The 17,873-nt window shown below is 40.8% G+C and overlaps 1 protein-coding gene across 1 annotated transcript; it reads right to left on the bottom strand.

Annotated features, from left to right (window-relative positions):
* Positions 1-313: 313 nt before the first annotated feature.
* kel (Kell metallo-endopeptidase (Kell blood group)) lies at positions 314-17,832 on the bottom strand. The gene is made up of 18 exons (XM_036135122.1): positions 17,418-17,832; positions 13,398-13,701; positions 13,003-13,293; positions 9,508-9,629; positions 9,022-9,180; positions 8,814-8,885; positions 8,548-8,736; positions 6,138-6,298; positions 5,934-6,051; positions 5,756-5,851; positions 5,574-5,672; positions 5,422-5,499; positions 3,878-3,984; positions 3,704-3,793; positions 3,556-3,623; positions 2,196-2,356; positions 2,017-2,106; positions 314-917 (listed from the first exon to the last, which is right to left on the bottom strand). The coding sequence occupies exons 1-18, from the start codon at positions 17,442-17,444 to the stop codon at positions 747-749; spliced, it is 2,403 nt and encodes an 800-aa protein (XP_035991015.1). The 5' UTR covers positions 17,445-17,832; the 3' UTR covers positions 314-746.
* Between the last annotated feature and the right edge of the window lie 41 nt (positions 17,833-17,873).

The following is a 17,873-nucleotide window of genomic DNA, read 5'->3' as shown; positions in this document are numbered from 1 at the left end:
TTGTGCTTTTGGGTCAGAGGTGGTGTAAGACTCAGAGGTCAGTCATGGAGCCCTCCAGCTTTTATTATGTGAGTCCTCTGCTGCTACCAAGTCTTTCTGCAGGTCTTTTGCAGTCAATCGAGGGTTTTTCACCACCTGCCTATTCAGGACTCTTCCTTCAACCTTTAACTTGTAAATTTGCTGCACCTTTGTTAACATTCTGTGCCTTCGTATTAATGTGTCCTTTTCCTTGTTTCACATATAATGTCTGAACCACATATTCTGTCTGGCAGAGTTTTGTGGACAATACCTGTCTAATCTGAACAGATAAAGCTGCCCAGAGTCCATTTTTATTTATTAGAGCGAACGTGCTTTGTGGTGTGACAAAACTCTTGTTGCTTGTAAATCTCTGCAAATAATCCCCCTTTATCAGCCTTAACAGTGAGACATTTAATTGTGTTAGAGGCCCAAAGAAGTAAAACGATGTCACAGTCCGTGTCGTTTATGGGTCTGGATAAAATGCAATGAACAAATTCTTTTTTTGAGGCTGATATAATTTACAGAAGACAGTTTACATTAAACAGTTAGCTTATACTTCCTTTGTTAAAACTTACACCGCTGAATATAAATAATAAGGATAAAAAAATAATTTCAACCAATCTTAAACAACTTGTGCAAGTAATGCAATTTGCATTGAATTAGAACAACAACCAGAGCTAATATAAATCACCAGTGTGATGTGAACATCCCTGGACCCAGCACGTTGTCTAGCTTATGGTTAGAGGCTGTGGTAAGCATGTCCGTGTTTGGCTCTGCTGGGCTTCAACTGAGCACTGCGGGTTTGCTGGACACAGATCAGGCTGTGCACAAAAGACTGGAATCAGGAAGGAGGGGTCCAAAGGCATGGATTCACTGTATGGGTCGATGTCACAGCTGACCTGCAGAAGAATAAATCATTACACAATTAGAGGGGTTGAAAAATACAAGAACTGTCAGTAAAGTTAGGAAGACTTCTTTTATCTGGCTCTCTTGTTCAGCTCTGGTTATGGTGCTTGATTTTTCAAACTCGCTTTTTCATTCATTCATCCATCGCCTTCATTTAAACCAGGGGTGTCAAACATACGGCCCGAGGGCTGGTTCCGGCCCACTAAACAATTTAGTCCGGCCCGGTGGCTAGATGCATTATCATTAGTCAAATTTTATTTTTTTCAGTGTCCTGTCTAGCATTGTGGCAATAAGAATTGTTGTCTTAATGCCAAAAAGAGCTCATCAGATTTGACTTTCACAAGTGGAGCAGTACTGCTTTTGCCATAGTGCTCCGCTTGATTTATGAATGTGAATAGTTTTATTATATTCATGCGGAGAATATCTGAAATGATATGAACACTACAATGGGAAAGTAGGAGAGGAAAGGAAGAACAAAAAGAAAAAAGAAAAGGTGAAAGAAAGAGAAGAGATAAAAGGAAGAGAATGATAAAACAATTATTGAAAAAAACATGTACTTCGTTTAATTGAAAATCTGCAGTTCCTATATTGTCCACGAGGGGCGCTGTGTTTTAATCAGCAGATGGTAGCACTGAGCTTCAGATGTGGAAAATTGATTTTAAATAATTTCTTAATTTTTATCTGTTTGATGTATTTTGTCATGCAGGACAGTGTTTTTAAGTTCCAAAAAATGTGAATAAATGTTTTTCAACATTGTATAATCACTGTGATCAGTTCTTATGCATAATGCACAAGTAAATGTTTAACTGAGTAAAAGTATTGTTGAAATTGCACATACTTTTCTAAAAAACGCTGAGGTTATTCATAATATATTGTGTAAAAGTGAAATTCATTCAATATAAAAATTAACAACAAGTCCACTTTTATTAGTTCTATTTAATCTTGCAATGAGTTTACGCGTGTGGCCCTCTTGAGATCAGATTAAGTTGTATGCGGCCCCTAAACCAAAATGGGTTTGACACCCCTGATTTAAACCAATAAACACACATCAGTGTAGTGGGGTGTCGGCAAGAGGGAGACTAATAAAGTTACCTGAGAGAAAGATCTAAAAAAGAGCTGATTGTGATGCAACCCTGAAACAGAGGTGTCCACAGGATTCTGGCTTAGACTGTGGTGATAGGCCTGGGGGAAGAGAAGGGCGAATACTGTAAACGGACAGACGTTTCAGTCTTTCCCATCAAAGCTCGGGTAGTTTTAGTATGTTTCCTTACCTGGAGCGCCACCTGCAGCGCAGAATACTGCAGCCACAGTTCTTGCTGCTGCTCTGAAGTGAGCCAGGATGCTCCAACTCTTCCTCCGTTTTCCGTTGCGTTGAGGTAATGAGCCCACACACAGTCCCCCACAGCATGCATCGTCTCGTTGTGAGAGTAAACTACAACAAAACGGGTACAGGCATCATGATTTAATAAAGATAAAACGGAATCAATGAGGAAAATTGGGTATGGAACACATCAAGGCTGATCTCTGTAAATGTATTTTTAATGGCGCTTCTAAGAGGAAATTCAGATAGTATGTCAAAAACACTCCTCATGTCAAGAAATTATAGCAAATCAGTCTCCCACAATTTGTTATCAAGTGGAATCTGTCAGTGTTTAGAAAACTGTCCTGCCCCAGAAAGCTCAAAACAATCTAAGCTTTTTTAGTAATTTTAGTTAATTCCTTGACCTCAGTAATTTTACGGTGGGCAACATTGTTGCTTGAAAGAGATAATTTCTCCATAAATCAGGCCCATTGGAGTATTACACATTAAGTAATGCACTCAGGGTCAATGGCCTCTGATAACACTAGCTGCACGAGACTCTACTGCTGAAGAAAAAGCATCGATGCATTCTGCCCACCGTGTTCAGAGGGTGAATAGCACTGCACATCACCCCAAAATCACGGCACCAATAGGGAAATATGGGGGCAGGAACATGTTTTTTTTTTTTCAGAACATGGTTCAGGCAGATTCCACGTAATTAAAGGAAGGATGAATGGATACTTCTTCAGAAACCTTCTTGTTAGGAATCTAAAGATTAACTGAAGACTGGATTTTTGGGAAACACAGTCAAGGAAACTCTCAACTACTTTCAGAAATAAATTGTATAAATAAATAAATAAAGCTACTAGAATGGCCCAGTCAATCACCTGGCTTGGATATGTTTTAATATTTTTTGAAAAGAACTAGTGATCACAATTCAAAGATGGCTTGGGGCCTTTAAGTTCTGAGTTTGTGTTGAAGAAAATATAAGAACCACACATGACCAACACATGTGATTGGTTTCTCCACACAGGAAACGCTTTGAAGCTGCTATTACCTAAAAAAAAAGAGGCTTTTTTTTTTTTTTTTACAAAGGATGGAACAAATGTCTGTAAAGATGTTCAATATTTATCCCCTGGGTCATTCAAATAGTTCTTTGACGTGTCAAAATTTTATTTCCCGCACTAGACAGTAAGTTTTAGAGCTGCAAATATTACGCTGATATAGTATTTGGGCAGTAAGTGAACACATAATGCAGCGCATTTCAAGACGAAATTTTAAACATGACGTAAAAAAACACAAGTCAAAGCAGATATGCAACGTTTTCTTACTCTCAGAGAGAAATAGATGAAAGATATCCTTGGCAACGAGGAAACCCACAGCACCATAATTCATGGCCCTGTTCACAAGAAAAGACGCGAGTTGTTGTGGTTGAATAAGTCAATAATACTTTCATGTTCTTACTTGAACATGGCTTACTTTGGATAGGTGGGATGGAAAAGAGGGGGGATGAACATTCCCATCGGAAAGAGAAGCCCGTTAGTCACTAGAGAAGGCGCGACAGACAGACTGAAAGAAACGTGACGGGGTTATCGGAGGACTTAAGACCTTATCCACAATTTATCAGCTCGACATCACGGAGGACAAACTTACGTGTCGGCGACCTCGGTCTGCGCAGCCAGGAGTTTACTGCGTCTCTTCTGCCACAGGGATAGTAGCTGAAGGTAGTTGGGGAAGAAGCCACGGGAGCTGACTGTCACCTGAAATTACAGACGTCGTTGGGTCAGGGGTTATGAGCTTTATCTGTCAGCAGTAAATTACGTACGTGTCATTGACCCTGCACTTGAGCAATCATTTTCTTTCTTTTTTCAGCATATAAATAGGTGCCATTGCCAGAAGGTTGGCTGTGTAAACCCAGCACAGTCTCAAGAGCATGGAGGGGATTCCAGGAGACAAGCGGTTACTCTAGGAGAGTGGGACAGAGCTGCCGGAGGTCCTTAACCCATAAGCAGGACTGGTCTCTGCTCCTTTGTGCAGGGAGGAACAGGATGAGGACAGCCAGAGCCCTACAAAGTGACTTCTAGTGGGACACTGGCATGAATGTCTCTGGCAAAACCATAAGAAACAAACTTCACAGAGGAAAACTCAGGGCCCAACGTCCTCTAGTAGGCCCTGTGCTCACTGCCCGGCACAGTGGAGCTTGCCTGGCATTTTGCAGAAAGCACAGGAACCCATGTTTTGTCACAGATGAGAGCAGGTTCACTCTGAGCTCATGTGACAGACGTGAAAAGGTCTGGACAAGCTTGTTCAGCATGATCGGTTTGGTGGACCAGTGTTAATCTGGGGGTGCAGCTCCACGGAGGGACGCACAGACCTGAATAGGATAAATGATGGCACCCTGACTGCCATCAGGCATCGATAATAAATCCTTTGACCCATTGTAAGACTTCAGAGACGCCCTGGTCAGGAGGAGATTGAATTGATGTGGCGTCCTTATGTTCCCAACACATTACCAAATCTATATTTAGATATCTAGCCTGATATTTTATCCAGTTGAGATCTTATGTGTTTTTAAACTGTTCATTTAATTGAAGTACCATGTATAAATGTATGGTACTTAAATTATTAGCTTACATTTACTGACATCCAGGCAGTTCTTTATGATATGTATACTTTGCACAGTGACATAGTGATAACAATGCATTCACAATATATTATACTGTCAATCTCTGCAGCTCCTCCAAAGTTACGATGGGACTCCTGACGGCTTTTCTGATTATTCTCCTTGCCTGGACTGTTAGCTCAGGTGGATAGTCGTGTCCTGGTAGGTCTGCAAGATGATGTTTGTGCTCCAACAACCTCTGAAGCCTTCACAGGACAGATGCATTTATACTGAGATTGTCTAACACTGAGGTGGATTCTGGTAACTTATCAGGTGCTTTCTGAAGACAGTTTGTTGCATTAGATTTTATTTAGAGGAGTCAGACTAAAGGGGTTGATTATAAATCCATGCAACAATTGGAAAGCTACGTAGCGCCACATAACAATGGAAGCCAAAGTCTGAAGAAAATACTGTCAAAAACCTCAAGGAACGCAGGAAAAATATCTGACAAGAAAATTTTACACATGACAAAAACAGTCGGTTACCTAGAAACAAATGATAAATAATTTTGGTTACTAAAATGATATTTGTATACCTCAGAAAATAATAGATCAAGATCATCTTCACTGGAAATCTCCTCTGAAGACCATAGCCTCGGAGGTGATGAGTAAACCTGGAGAAAGAAAAGCGCTAATAAGTGTTAAACTGTGACCTGCAGACCATTGTTTGATTGGATTTCCTTTTTACCTTGTCGATGAAACGCTGAAAAGACTCGTGGTCTTTCCACCTGAGCGTCGTTATTTTGGATATGAAGGAAAAAAAGACGCTTTCAATAATTTCTTCTGTCTGTTTATGGGGTGGAAACAAGCCATTAGATGCCGATTTTAAATAATTTCATCAATTCATCATGCGTCATTGTGTCGTTTCACCTCTCGACGCGCCGTCCTCTCGCTGAGAAGATGCGTGAGAACTGAGTCAAATCCTCTTTCGATCTCCAGTACACAGTGTTTCCAGCGAGGGACTTCCTGGTGAAAAGCACAGACACGGCGTTGAATAAATCCAGTCAAACGTCCGCTTTTGTTTTTAATTCCAGCCATGCCGACTGACCTCCTCAATGTTTCCCAGTGCCAAAGACAAATTCTTTGCCGTTTCGGAAAATCTGGAATCCATGGCGGGCATCAGGGTGTGAAGCAGATTCAGGACCATGTACGTGTGAAGAGTGCCGCTTTTTTCAAACCAAATGACAAGAAAGGATTAAAAAGAACACGTACACTGAGACGTTAAGATCCTGTTCTGGTAACTTAATATTACCTGTTGCTCATCACAGGCTTGTACAACCATTTATTGATGATGTGGGACATTTTAATAATGTAAGGTAGGTTATGTAGGAGGACATGATCATCTTCAGTGAGGGACATTGGATGGAAAGCAGCCTGCAGACAGCCCAGCCAGTCAATAGCAGGGGCCTGGCTCTGTGGGAGAGTTTTAAAAAAAAAGGTAAAATTTCCAGGAGAAAATTTGCAAACTGTACAGCAGCTTTCATAAAACTTAGTGTCAATGGTAACAGTGTTTTTTAAAAACCTTAAAGTAAAAGTTGATCCTTTACAACAGATGCATAAGTTCACACTGAAAGACCCTTAGCATGACAGATCCCCCACCGAACTTCACGGTAATTTCCCATGTTCCCTTTGCTTTGTGCCACACACAGGTGGAGCTCCAAATCAGTGGCATCTGATCCAAGCCCATCATTCTGGTCCCAGGAGGACACGGAAAGCTCCACATTCCTGTTTGAAGGTTGCCCTAAAAAACTTTTTCATGGCATACCTCCAAAAATGACGACATGGTATGTAGCGTCTAATTGTGACCCCAATCTTTGCTGTAGTCTTTTTTTTTTTTTTTAACAAATATGTTAGGAGATAGTAGCCATTTCCTGACTTACAGATATTAACACCGCTGTCTTACTTGAATGGCATGTTGTCTCGTCTTTCCTATTTCTGAAGAGCAGCAATCAGTATCCTATTGATGCACAAGGCAAACACTCAAAGCTATCTAACAATCAGAAAAATATCAAAATATCTTCAACGTCTCTTTAGATTAGTCATAAACACTTGGACTGGTGGATTTGATCGTTACCTTCGTCGATTTGGTGAGGGGGTCTTGGGAATATGCTTCCCTGGCTTATGTGTGTATTGTAGATCTCGAGAAGGCCTACGACTGTGTACCCCAAGATATTTGGGGGGTGCTGCAGGAGTACTGGAAGTCTGGGTGTTTGGCATTCTGGGTGGGCTACCAAATCCTTGCATGCATATAACAAAAAAGCTAAAAAGCAAAGCTCTCAATTTACCGGCCCGTCTACGTTCGGACCCTCACCTACGGTCAAGAGGTCTGGATCATGAGTGAAAGAATGAGATCCCAGACCCAAGCGGCCAAAACAGGCCTTCCTCCAGAGGGCTAGGGGTTCGTCTTCCAAGGAGCCAGTGGAAGTTGTTATGGTATCAGATCAGGATGCCCCCACGGACACCTCCCTTCTGAAGTTTTCTGGGCACGTCTCACTGGGAAGAGAGCCGAGGAAGACCCAAAACCAGCTGGAGTGACTACATATCCCGTCTGGCCTGGGAACGCCTTGGGTCTCCTGAATGAGGAGGATGCTGTTAGGGAGAGAGATGTCTGGGGTTCCCTCCTGGAGCTGTTGCCCTTTGACGCAAACTCTGATAAGAAGAAGACAACGGATGGATGGATGGATGGATGGATGGATGGATGGATGGATGGATGGATGGATGGATGGATGGACGGACGGACGGATGGATGGATGGATGGATGGATGGATGGATGGATGGATGGATGGATGGATGGATGGATGGATGGACGGATGGGTGAAAATGTTTCATCCCATGCAGACGGTATCCTGGTTCTAAATCATATCATGTGTTGGACTTAAATGTAGCCTTTTTGAATGCCTGTGGGTCAGGACATCTTTTATGTTTATTTTAATTTAGCTAATTTAGAAATTCACAAAAGCTTTTCAAAATAAAGTCTCCTAATTTCAAATAGTAGCTAATCTAACCCTGATCGTGGACTGTCTGTATGTTACGTCCACTGACCTCCAGGAGTTTCTTTCTTTCTCATCTCCTGCTGCTTGTTTGCAGATCTGCTGTCAGACCTTAACTGAAGTCATTTCCTCCTCATCAGTCATCCAGCACCACGCCCTTTCCCCTTGGGCGTCTGTGATTTGGTGGTCTAAGATTAATCCTGTGTACTGAGTGTCTGAAAGTAAATCTGTGGGGGGATCTTCTTGTTCTGGTGAACTGTTTTAAGAAATCTTGTTTTAGATGGGAAGTTTGGTAGGGGTTCTCAGCCATTTTCTGTTTAGCTCCTTTTTAATCCTGTTTTGTGGTCAGCCAGGGAGTTTAGGCTCCACATTTTCGTGTCGTTAGATTAGATAAGAGCCGTTTTTATATTTTTGTTTATTCTTTTGGCTTTGGAAACCCTGAAGTTTACCTCTTCCTTTCTGTTTAAGTCATCTTCCACACCCTTAACTTTTACATTGATCTGGGTTTCATTCAGCAATTACAAATTTCTTGTTGCCAGATTTTATTTTAGACATGTTGCGTTACACTCTGTGCCTCCTGGACCCCCTTTTAAAGGGCCGTAATAATACATAACAGATTGATTGGATGTTTGAAACCTTGAAGCACTGGGATGGCGCAGGCCAGACTTGTACCTGTAGCTCTTTTATGGTCATTCGCTGGTAGAGCTGTCCTTTCAACAGGCGGTACTGCACAGGCGAAGCGGCCACAGCCAGCTCTGAGGACAGAGAGATGAACGTGCCAACATGGAGCATGCTCATGGACGGCGGTGACCCCAGGAAATCCAGGTAGCTCTGGCACGATGCGAGGAAGGGCCGTAGAGTCTGCATCCAAAGGTACTCTGTTAGCTCAGACACATTGAGTTTGAGCTGGAAAATATCTGCTAAGATAGACGGCTGACCTCAGTTTTGGCTCTGGACTTCTGCGTTTCGTTGTTCCACTCAATTGGGATCAAAAGATCTGGCTGATCGATCTGTTGATAAGAGGAGGATGGAGTTTAAGGATCTTTGTTTGATCCCAGTGAAGTTTAAAATTTATTGCAATTTTTAAAAAAAATTTTTTTTGCCGAAACGTTTAAGTTTGACTACCAGGATGAAAAAGACACTGGCCTGAATGTATCTCTTGGTCCTCTTGCTGGCAGCCTCGTTTGGGTCTTTGCCTACATAGAGGTTGAAGAATGGAAACGTCCCATATTCTCTCATTAGCAAGCCCAGGGTGTAGTTGAAATCGGTCTTATTCCACTCCCCGGACACCGCCCAGCCTCCCAACTGTATAAAGACAAGACATGGCAATAAACAATGAGAACAATGAGAAATTTGAAGAAAAAAAAAAAAAAAGCAAGAAAAAGGACCAGAAACGTAGTCTTATGACTACATTGACAGAGCTCAGTTGTCCCGTGTTGTAAATTATCTTGTGAGATAAAATTTGCATTTTTTTCATATAAAAGATTTGAACCAAAACTTTGAACAATGCACTGATTTGACATTTCTGTCCTGTTTTTTTAGTGGTTTACTACTTAAAAGGGGACTCGGTCACCCAACAGCCCATCAGTAAGCTAATCTAAGAACCTGATATAAGGCACATCGTGTTCCTACCTTCTGGATGAGACTGAGGAAGGGCTCTGCTCCGGCAGCCTCTAAAGATCTGGTGTCTAAGCAGGAGCGGTAGAAGTCTTTAGTCTTCTTAACAGCCGAGCTGTCTGAACTGTTGTTGGTCTCTGACAGAGACATAAACAAGATTTCAAACAGCATTTTAAAGGAATGTAGATCTTTACCCCTGCTCAATCACACACTGATTATCTTACTATTTCTATATAACGAAATAAACTTCTCATATGAAAGCTGCAACGATCATGTTTGGCAGTAGGGATGATACTGAGGAGGAGATGCTCCAAGCCTGGTCAACTCACCACACATCCTTTAAAGCAGGGGTGTCAAACTCATTTAGGTTTAGGGGCCGCATTCAGCTTAATCTGATCTCAAGAGGGCCACACGAGTTAACTTATTGCAAGATTAAATAGAACTAATAAAAGTGGACTTGTTGTTGATTTTCATATTAAATGAATTTCACTTTTACACAATATGTTATGAATAACCTCAGCGTTTTTAAGAAAACTATGCGCAATTTCAACAATACTTTTACTCAGTTAAACATTTACTTGGGCATTATGCATAAGAACTGATCACAGTGATTATACAATGTTGAAAAACATTTATTTACATTTTTTGGAACTTGAAAACACTGTCCTACATGACAAAATACATCAAACATAAAAATAAAGAAATGATTTAAAATCAATTTTCCACATCTGAAGCTCAGTGCTACCATCTGCTAATTAAAACACAGCGCCCCTCGTGGACAATATAGGAACTGTAGATTTTCAGTTAAACGAAGTACATGTTTTTTTCAATAATTGTTTTATCATTCTCTTCCTTTTATCTCCTCTTTCTTTCACCTTCTCTTTTTTTCTTCTTGTTCTTTCTTTGCTTTCCTACTTTCCCATTGTAGTGTCCATATCATTTGAGATATTCCCCGCATGAATCATAATAAAACTATTCACATTCATAAATCAAGCGGAGCACTATGGCAAAAGCAGTACTGCTCCACTTGTGAAAGTCAAATCTGATGAGCTCTTTTTGGCATTAAGACAACAATTCTTATTGCCACATTGCCAGACAAGACACTGAAAAAAAAAAATTGTTGAAAAATGATAATGCATTTAGCCACTGGGCCAGACTAAATTGTTCGGAACCGGCCCGCGGGCCGTATGTTTGACACCCCTGCTTTAAAGTCACGACCAACCAGGTTAATATACAACATTTTGCAAAAAACACACACATGAACTTTAATGACATCCAGAAGGCTTCAATCTGATGTTGGCCAACACGTTGTAGCTACAACAGCTTCAACTCTTCTGGGAAGGCTTATTATATTATGAGACATAAAATCATAAAGTTATACATTTGTGTCCTTTTCACAATTAAGGAAAGCAAATCAGCATCAAATTGTTATTAGTGTCAGGTCAACTGTATAACTTTATTCTCATAATATTATGACTTTATTCTCACGTATGTCTACATTGTCATAATGTTCTTTATTCTTGTAAACCTAATATTATGACTTAATTCTTGTAATTTCCAAAAAAAAAAAAAAAATACATATAAATAAGATACAATTCTGTTACAGTCACTGTAGATAAAAGAAAATAAAGTTTTGGCCACTAAGAAGCAAATTTCCACCAACATTTTTTAGATTAATTTCACATATTTGCAAGAAAAAAGTCTTGATGTCGAAAAGATTTTTTTGAGAAGAAATCATTTTCCACAATAGAAGGCATAAATGTGCTGTATTAAGTATATCTCTGATATTGTGAAATTTTGCACCATAGTTCTTGTGATCATCTGATATTCAGTGAGCTCATGAGAGTGACCCAAAAATTCAGAAAGGTTTGTAGAAATGCTCTGTTTGTCAAGGTGCATGTTTTCATATACATGTGTCCATGGAAATGATTGAAACACCTGAACAGAGATTTGGAGAAATGACCCAATTCCTTAGGCAGTATATTGTATATTAGATCACATAATTTTGTTTTGTTGTGGTATGAAAGTATCTGGGTGAGTTTTGCATAATTTCCAACATTTGCACGTCACTTTTAAAGACAAATTGCCACTCTTCAATTGAAGCAGCTTTCCTTGCTACCCCACAGCATTTCACTTATAGATTTAACTCCAAACCAATGTCCATTTTTGTTTTTGTGGCGCCTCCAGTTTTGGAAAGTTTCCTTAAACCACTCTTCATATGATTCTGCTTGCCTCGTGTCTGTTCTTGGGTCCTGCTCCATGAAACGTGCCAGATGGATCTGGCCACCTGGACTCTGCAGAGGTAAAGATCACATTGTCTAAATATCTTTGCCAGGACGCAGAAAGTAACCCGTCTTACTCTGGGTTATCAGGAACCTTGGTCCCCTCTCTGGGGACAGAATGCATCTTGGCTCGTCTCCATGGTTCCAGCCCCAGCATCCACATCCATCTTCATATCTCCTCCATGGTCCTCCCCACATCCCCCAGCTTGGCACCTTTCAGACATCAGCCCAAACTCACCTGCAGCACTTTCTTCACCTCCAGCACTACTTGCGGTACCCTTTTCACAAACAGCATCTTCGTCGCCTTCCAGTTCTTCGTCCCCGGAGTCTGCACCTTTTCTCAAATGCCATCGGTATCATGAATGGCGACAGAGGCGTACGTCTCCTGGTCTCCAATGCTGTCTCCAGCGTCATAACTCCCAGCTTTGTTTCTGGCTTCAAGGGTTCCATAATCTAAAATCATTGTCCTCTCCACCGTCACCTGCATTATCTCAATCATCACCTTCTCCTGACTTATTCTTGCATTATGTGTATTAAGAGTCTCTATTCCTGTCTCGTCTCCATCTGTTTGTTTCCCTCAGAGTAGCGTTTGTTAGAACAGTCATCACCATCTACCTCTCCGGAGCACTGGGCCCAAAACTTCATCTCCTACACCCCCTGGTGTCTCCATAGTCTCCAGTCAGTGTTTCTTCAGAACGTCCATCAGGGTAGATTTAATCTTCACTGTCTTCAGACCGCTGGCGAGGATGACTTGCTTCTTCAAACTCATAAATTTTTTGGATGGGCTGAGGATGAGGACTGTTCCCGAATTCTCTGAAGAGGTGGAGAACGCCAATCTCACCCATTGAGGTGAAGCAAGCTGCTGAGTTTGCTTGTCCATGCTTTGATCAGGCCTCTTTCCCTGACATACTGTGGCTGTCCTCCAGAACCTCCCAGCTACCCTTTGTGTCCTCCACATCAATTTTCCAAGATTCCTCACTGGACTCTGCAGCCCTCGGCCAGTCCACCGGAGCCTCTTCCTCCTCAACGTCCAGAGCTGGGACTGAACCTCTGGTGCCCCAAAGAGACGCTTCTGGGGATGACTTTGGTGATGCATATACCAAAACGCGATGGAATTAGCTTTTGGTGTGTTACAGAGAAGAATGGAGTGCACCCTTGATGGGGTTAGATAATCAGATGAAAAAAGCAAACATATTAAGGTTACAAAAAGCTTCAGACCGTTTCTTACCTAAAATCCCCCTCAGATATTGCAGCAGCACACTTTGTCGGCTCAGATTTGCGTCTTCCGTCAGTCTTCTTAGTTCTCTTTTATTTTGCCTCTTCGCTTCCCCCGACCCATCCATCAGGCTGGGCGAAGGAAGCGCTATACCTTGACTTCTTTGTCTCCCTCCTCTGTTCACGGAGTGTCGTTTGGAGCCACACGTGGACACGAAGTACTCACAGGGCTGCGTGAAGGGGTCAGCGGACGTGGACAGACGCGAAGCCGCCCACTGACAGGCCGAAGAAACGCACGGGATTACTGTGTAGAAGGAATTAGAGGAGCGTTAGAGAAATTGGTAAACCCTTTTCATTTGTCTTTTTTTTTGCTGGTTGATGAGTTAGCGGGTGTTTCTGGAGGCCTACCATGCCCTGCATTGTTTCTGCTCCCCGTGTGCAGACTGTGGTGAATGTAGTAGACCAGTCCCAGAATTGCAGTGCCCATGAAAATTCCCAGTAGAAGACCAAACAGTCTGTGGTATGTTACCCACGGCGTCTCTTCTCGGCGCTCTGTGGTTAACCGCTGCTGTTGCCCTGGCTGCAGTGGGTTCTGGTGCTGGACCTGGATCTGGTGGGGATTGTGAGGCGGTTCTGCCAGCAGCAGCTGGGATGGAGGCTGAAGCCGGCTCTCGGGTTCTGGATGTGACTTTGAGTGGTCCGATTGCTGAGGCTGGATTAGGAAGGTAGAAAACAACATTTCCATATACAGATATACAGATTCACGCTTCTATGTAGCCCTGGTTTTTTTCCCCCTATGCAACAGAACAACCTGCAATAAAAAATGCATAAAATAAATAAAACAGATATTTTTTCAACCAGTTAAAATCTGAAAAAAAAAAAAAAACGCTTAAAAAAACAAGAACCTTCCAATATGTGGCTGTCCACTCAAACTGGCATACAGGGGAAGGACCGTATTAATCAGAGAAGCAGCCATGCGGTCCACGGTAACTTTTAAAGTTATATACTCTACAAATCCGGTTCTAATGAAAGAATGAGCCCGGTTTGCTGGGAAAAGAGCTCACACGTGAAAGAAATGGTTCTGGTGAGATGAGACCAAACTTTAACTGTTTGGGTCATGCGGACAATACCATGTGTTGATGAAGCTTACACTGCATGTGACTGGATACACCATCCTCACTGCAATACACGGAGGTGGCAGCATAATGCAGTGCAGGAACTTGTAACTAGCGTTAATGAGAAGAAGGATGAAGCTAAATACAGGAACATCCTGGAAGAAACACCTGCTACTGCAGGGGTCAACTGGGCCAACTGGGTTTTTGAGAGCCCAAGCTCCAACAGACCAGAATAAAAATGAAAAGCTGCTCACTGGTCTTCTGCAGAGCATAAGGGCATCCTGAGAGGTAAATCAGCCATTTTTGTGATGTTTGTGTAGAGACTCATTCAAAAGTTGCTAGATGAGAACTTTAACTAGAGGCTGTAAAAGACTTGAGACTGGGGAGGTGTTGTTCACCTTTCAGCAGAACAACAACCCTTTAACACACAGCCAGAGCTGCAAAGAATCAAAGCATTTTATGTTAGATTGGTCCAGTCAAATTTGACACTTAAATCTGATTTAGAATGAGTGGCAAGACTAGAAAACGTATTTCCATCCATGTGGATAAACCTGATCCATTATGCAAACAAAGATCGGTTAGATCTCTAGGTGTGAAAATGATGGTACAGACTTTACCAAAGGTAATTGGAGCAAAAGGAGATTCTGTACAATAATAACTGAGGAGGAATAAATACAATTGTAAACCATATTCATAAGATTTCTATTTTTTTTAAAAAAAAGGAGAATCATGTTTCAACAGCTGAGAGGAAGGTGTTGTCCAAGTTCACATCCATCATGGACAACACCTTCCACCCCCTGCACCAGACTGTAGAGGAGCTGAGCAGCTCCTTCAGTGCAAGACTTAGACATCCTGTCTGTAAAAAGGAGCGCTACCGCAGGTCATTTATTCCTGCTGCTATCAGATTTTACAATGCTGCACTGTAACTGCAACTGTGACCATAACTGTAATAATTAATGTGCAATAACCAAGGTGCAATAATCTATTTAATACACTGTACTACAACCCGTGCAATAATCCTGATGTAGTGACTTCTGCTGCTATCACCACCTGAACATAAGTCAGCCCACATGTATGTATGTATGTACAAATGTATACAATGTATATGCACGTACATACGCGTAGGTGCGTATGTAAGTAGGCGCATAGATATATGTATATATTTAAGTATATAGATATGTTTATATATATATATATATATATATATATATATATATATATATATATATATATATATAGACCACTAAGAATGTAAATGAGACATCATATGCCCATTCCTATTTCCTTTTTTGTATTTTTTTGGTATTCTTTCTGATCCATTGTATATATGAAGATTCACTGTATATAACTGAATGCACCTTCCCTACTCTGCACCTTCTTGTATGAGCCGATGTGACGAGTGAATTTCTCCATTGTGAGATCAATAAAGACTATCTTATCTTATCTTATCTTATCTTAACTTCCTTTTTGTAAGAAATTGGGAACTTACAAGAAAAGCACTATTTAGATTCAGTCCATTTACATTTACAATAGTTTAATGTGTCATAATTTGAACAAAATTTGAGTTTGAATACATTTGTAAGACCCTGTGAACTTTTGGAGTTGCACTTTTGTTTTCTGATCCACAAGGCCTGTAAACAAACAAATACATTTTCTATGTTTTACTTCCAAGGAGTCATAATTTGACAAAATGTATTTTGAAGTGGTAAATTTGGTATCAGTGGTTCCTTCGTCCAGTATTTTTTCATAAAATGTTGTCTTGTTGCCATTTCTGAAGTGTATTTCCAACTCTAATGCTGATCTATAAAGGCTGAACAGGTTATCTATTCTCAAGTAAAGAGAAAGTGTTGAAACTACTCATTAATACTACCTAAATTTCCCCACTGAGTGAAAACAAAGGATATTTCTGTTCTGTTCTAAGATGGCAATTCAGCACAGATCTATATTTAAATTGGACTTTTAGGTGTTTTGTCCTGAGTCAAGGGTCATTTTTCTTCAGTGTTCTCAAATATAAACGCTGTGCCTAAATGACATCATGGGTTTGCAAAAAAGATAAATTTGGCAACACGTTAAATACAGTAATGCATTTTCATAACTTTTATAAATCTTCAGGCTGTGTACTGATGATATCCCACCGCTGTCAACTTGGAGGACGCCTCGTCTTTCCACTCCACTGAATTTTTATGTAAAATCTCCTAGTGTTACGATGAGCTAATGTTTCCATTCATACTAATATAAAAACCTCAAATCCCATATTTTCCGAATCTGAATTTTCTCTTAAATTCTGAAATGAACTGCAAGAATAACTGGATCAAAAACGTGTTTCCCTGAACCGTTTATCTCAGACGGATGTTTTATATGCGGCATTCTACTTGACAATGAAAGGAACAGCCTTCTGGTGAATTCAGTTCTGATTATGGCGAAACATCACATACATAAATCTAAATTTCTAAAATTCCCTCCCATCGTTAATGCTTTCTGCAACAAATTTAAACTATACTGCAAATCCTTGAGAGTTAGATTAAAACTAAATATGCAAGTGAGCTAATTAATTAGGTAGAGCACTACAAACTAAGTGACCTTAATTGAAAGAGAATTTGTTTTGTTATTGTTTTTGTATTTTTTTGTTGTTGTGTAAATTACTCCTATTCCACTCTGCACATTCCTTGCACTGACTGAAATGTCAAAGCACACAGTTCCAGTTAAAGGTTTAAGCAAGTAGCTGTCTTTCTGTGATCATTTTTGTGACCTATTGGGATCAACCCCATCTGCCCTAAATATTTGTTGTCTTTCCCTTTCTGCAGAGTGGCTAAGAGAATTAGTCTCTGTTTATACCTATAGCCAATGGTTTAAATACTATTTAAAAGACAGGGACCTTTTTTTTTGTCAGTAGGTAACGTTAAGAGACAAAAATCACACGTGGGGTTTATGCTCTCTTCAGGGAAGTGACTGCACCCAGTTGGTTGTTCTTAACCTCTGATACTTTCCAAACAAGCTATTCATTTAATCTCAACCTTGCTTTTGTGCATGAAACTGTACTTTTTGTTTCACTTCCCTAATTTTCTGGTACAAACATATTAACTTTAAAATGAGATTTGTTTGTGATGTAAAGCAATACTTTAATTGTAATTGTTTAATTGCTCTTGATGACAAGTTTTCTGCTGTCACGGCGCTCATCCGGTGTTTTTTTCAGAATTTTCACCTTAAGCTTTTGTTTAAATTGCAGACACGGCATTCCAAAAGTTACATAACAACTTATTACTAAGCAGCGTTATTAGCACATAAACCTAATTTGAACAGTTTGAGAACTTACCTGAAGCTCGATTGAAGTTTGACTCATCCTTGCCCCGTTTCTGTTGCCGTGTGAGGTCCCGTAGCCTTTTAAGTTTCACATGTACTTCCTGTTGCTGTCCTGCGTCAGTGTTGTCACTTCTGCCCTGTATCTCTTTTCATCACTCACTTCTTTCCTCATCTGACTCTGATAAAAAAAAAAAACAAGTGCAGGTTTCGTCTTCACCTCTTCTTTAAAATCCAAAACAAAGCAGGGACAACCCCTCTGCTCTCTGTGGGCAGGGATGACTGTTTAGAAATATGTAAATATGCAGAAAATAGATTGCAACGGGTTTTCTTTTTTTTCCCTCCTGCCTGTATAGTCAGTGTTGAAGACCTGGGGCTGGTGAGTGAACACCAACACACTTCTGCTCATACATTGTATGAAGTGGGAGGTAAGCTTGCCTTCCTGGAAAGGACCTCTACGCGCTGCACACGC

Source organism: Fundulus heteroclitus, chromosome 3 (assembly GCF_011125445.2).
Source record: "Fundulus heteroclitus isolate FHET01 chromosome 3, MU-UCD_Fhet_4.1, whole genome shotgun sequence".
Classification (NCBI taxonomy): Eukaryota; Metazoa; Chordata; class Actinopteri; order Cyprinodontiformes; family Fundulidae; genus Fundulus; species Fundulus heteroclitus.
Note: the sequence above shows the minus strand (reverse complement) of the source record. Positions and strands in the feature narration are given on the sequence as shown.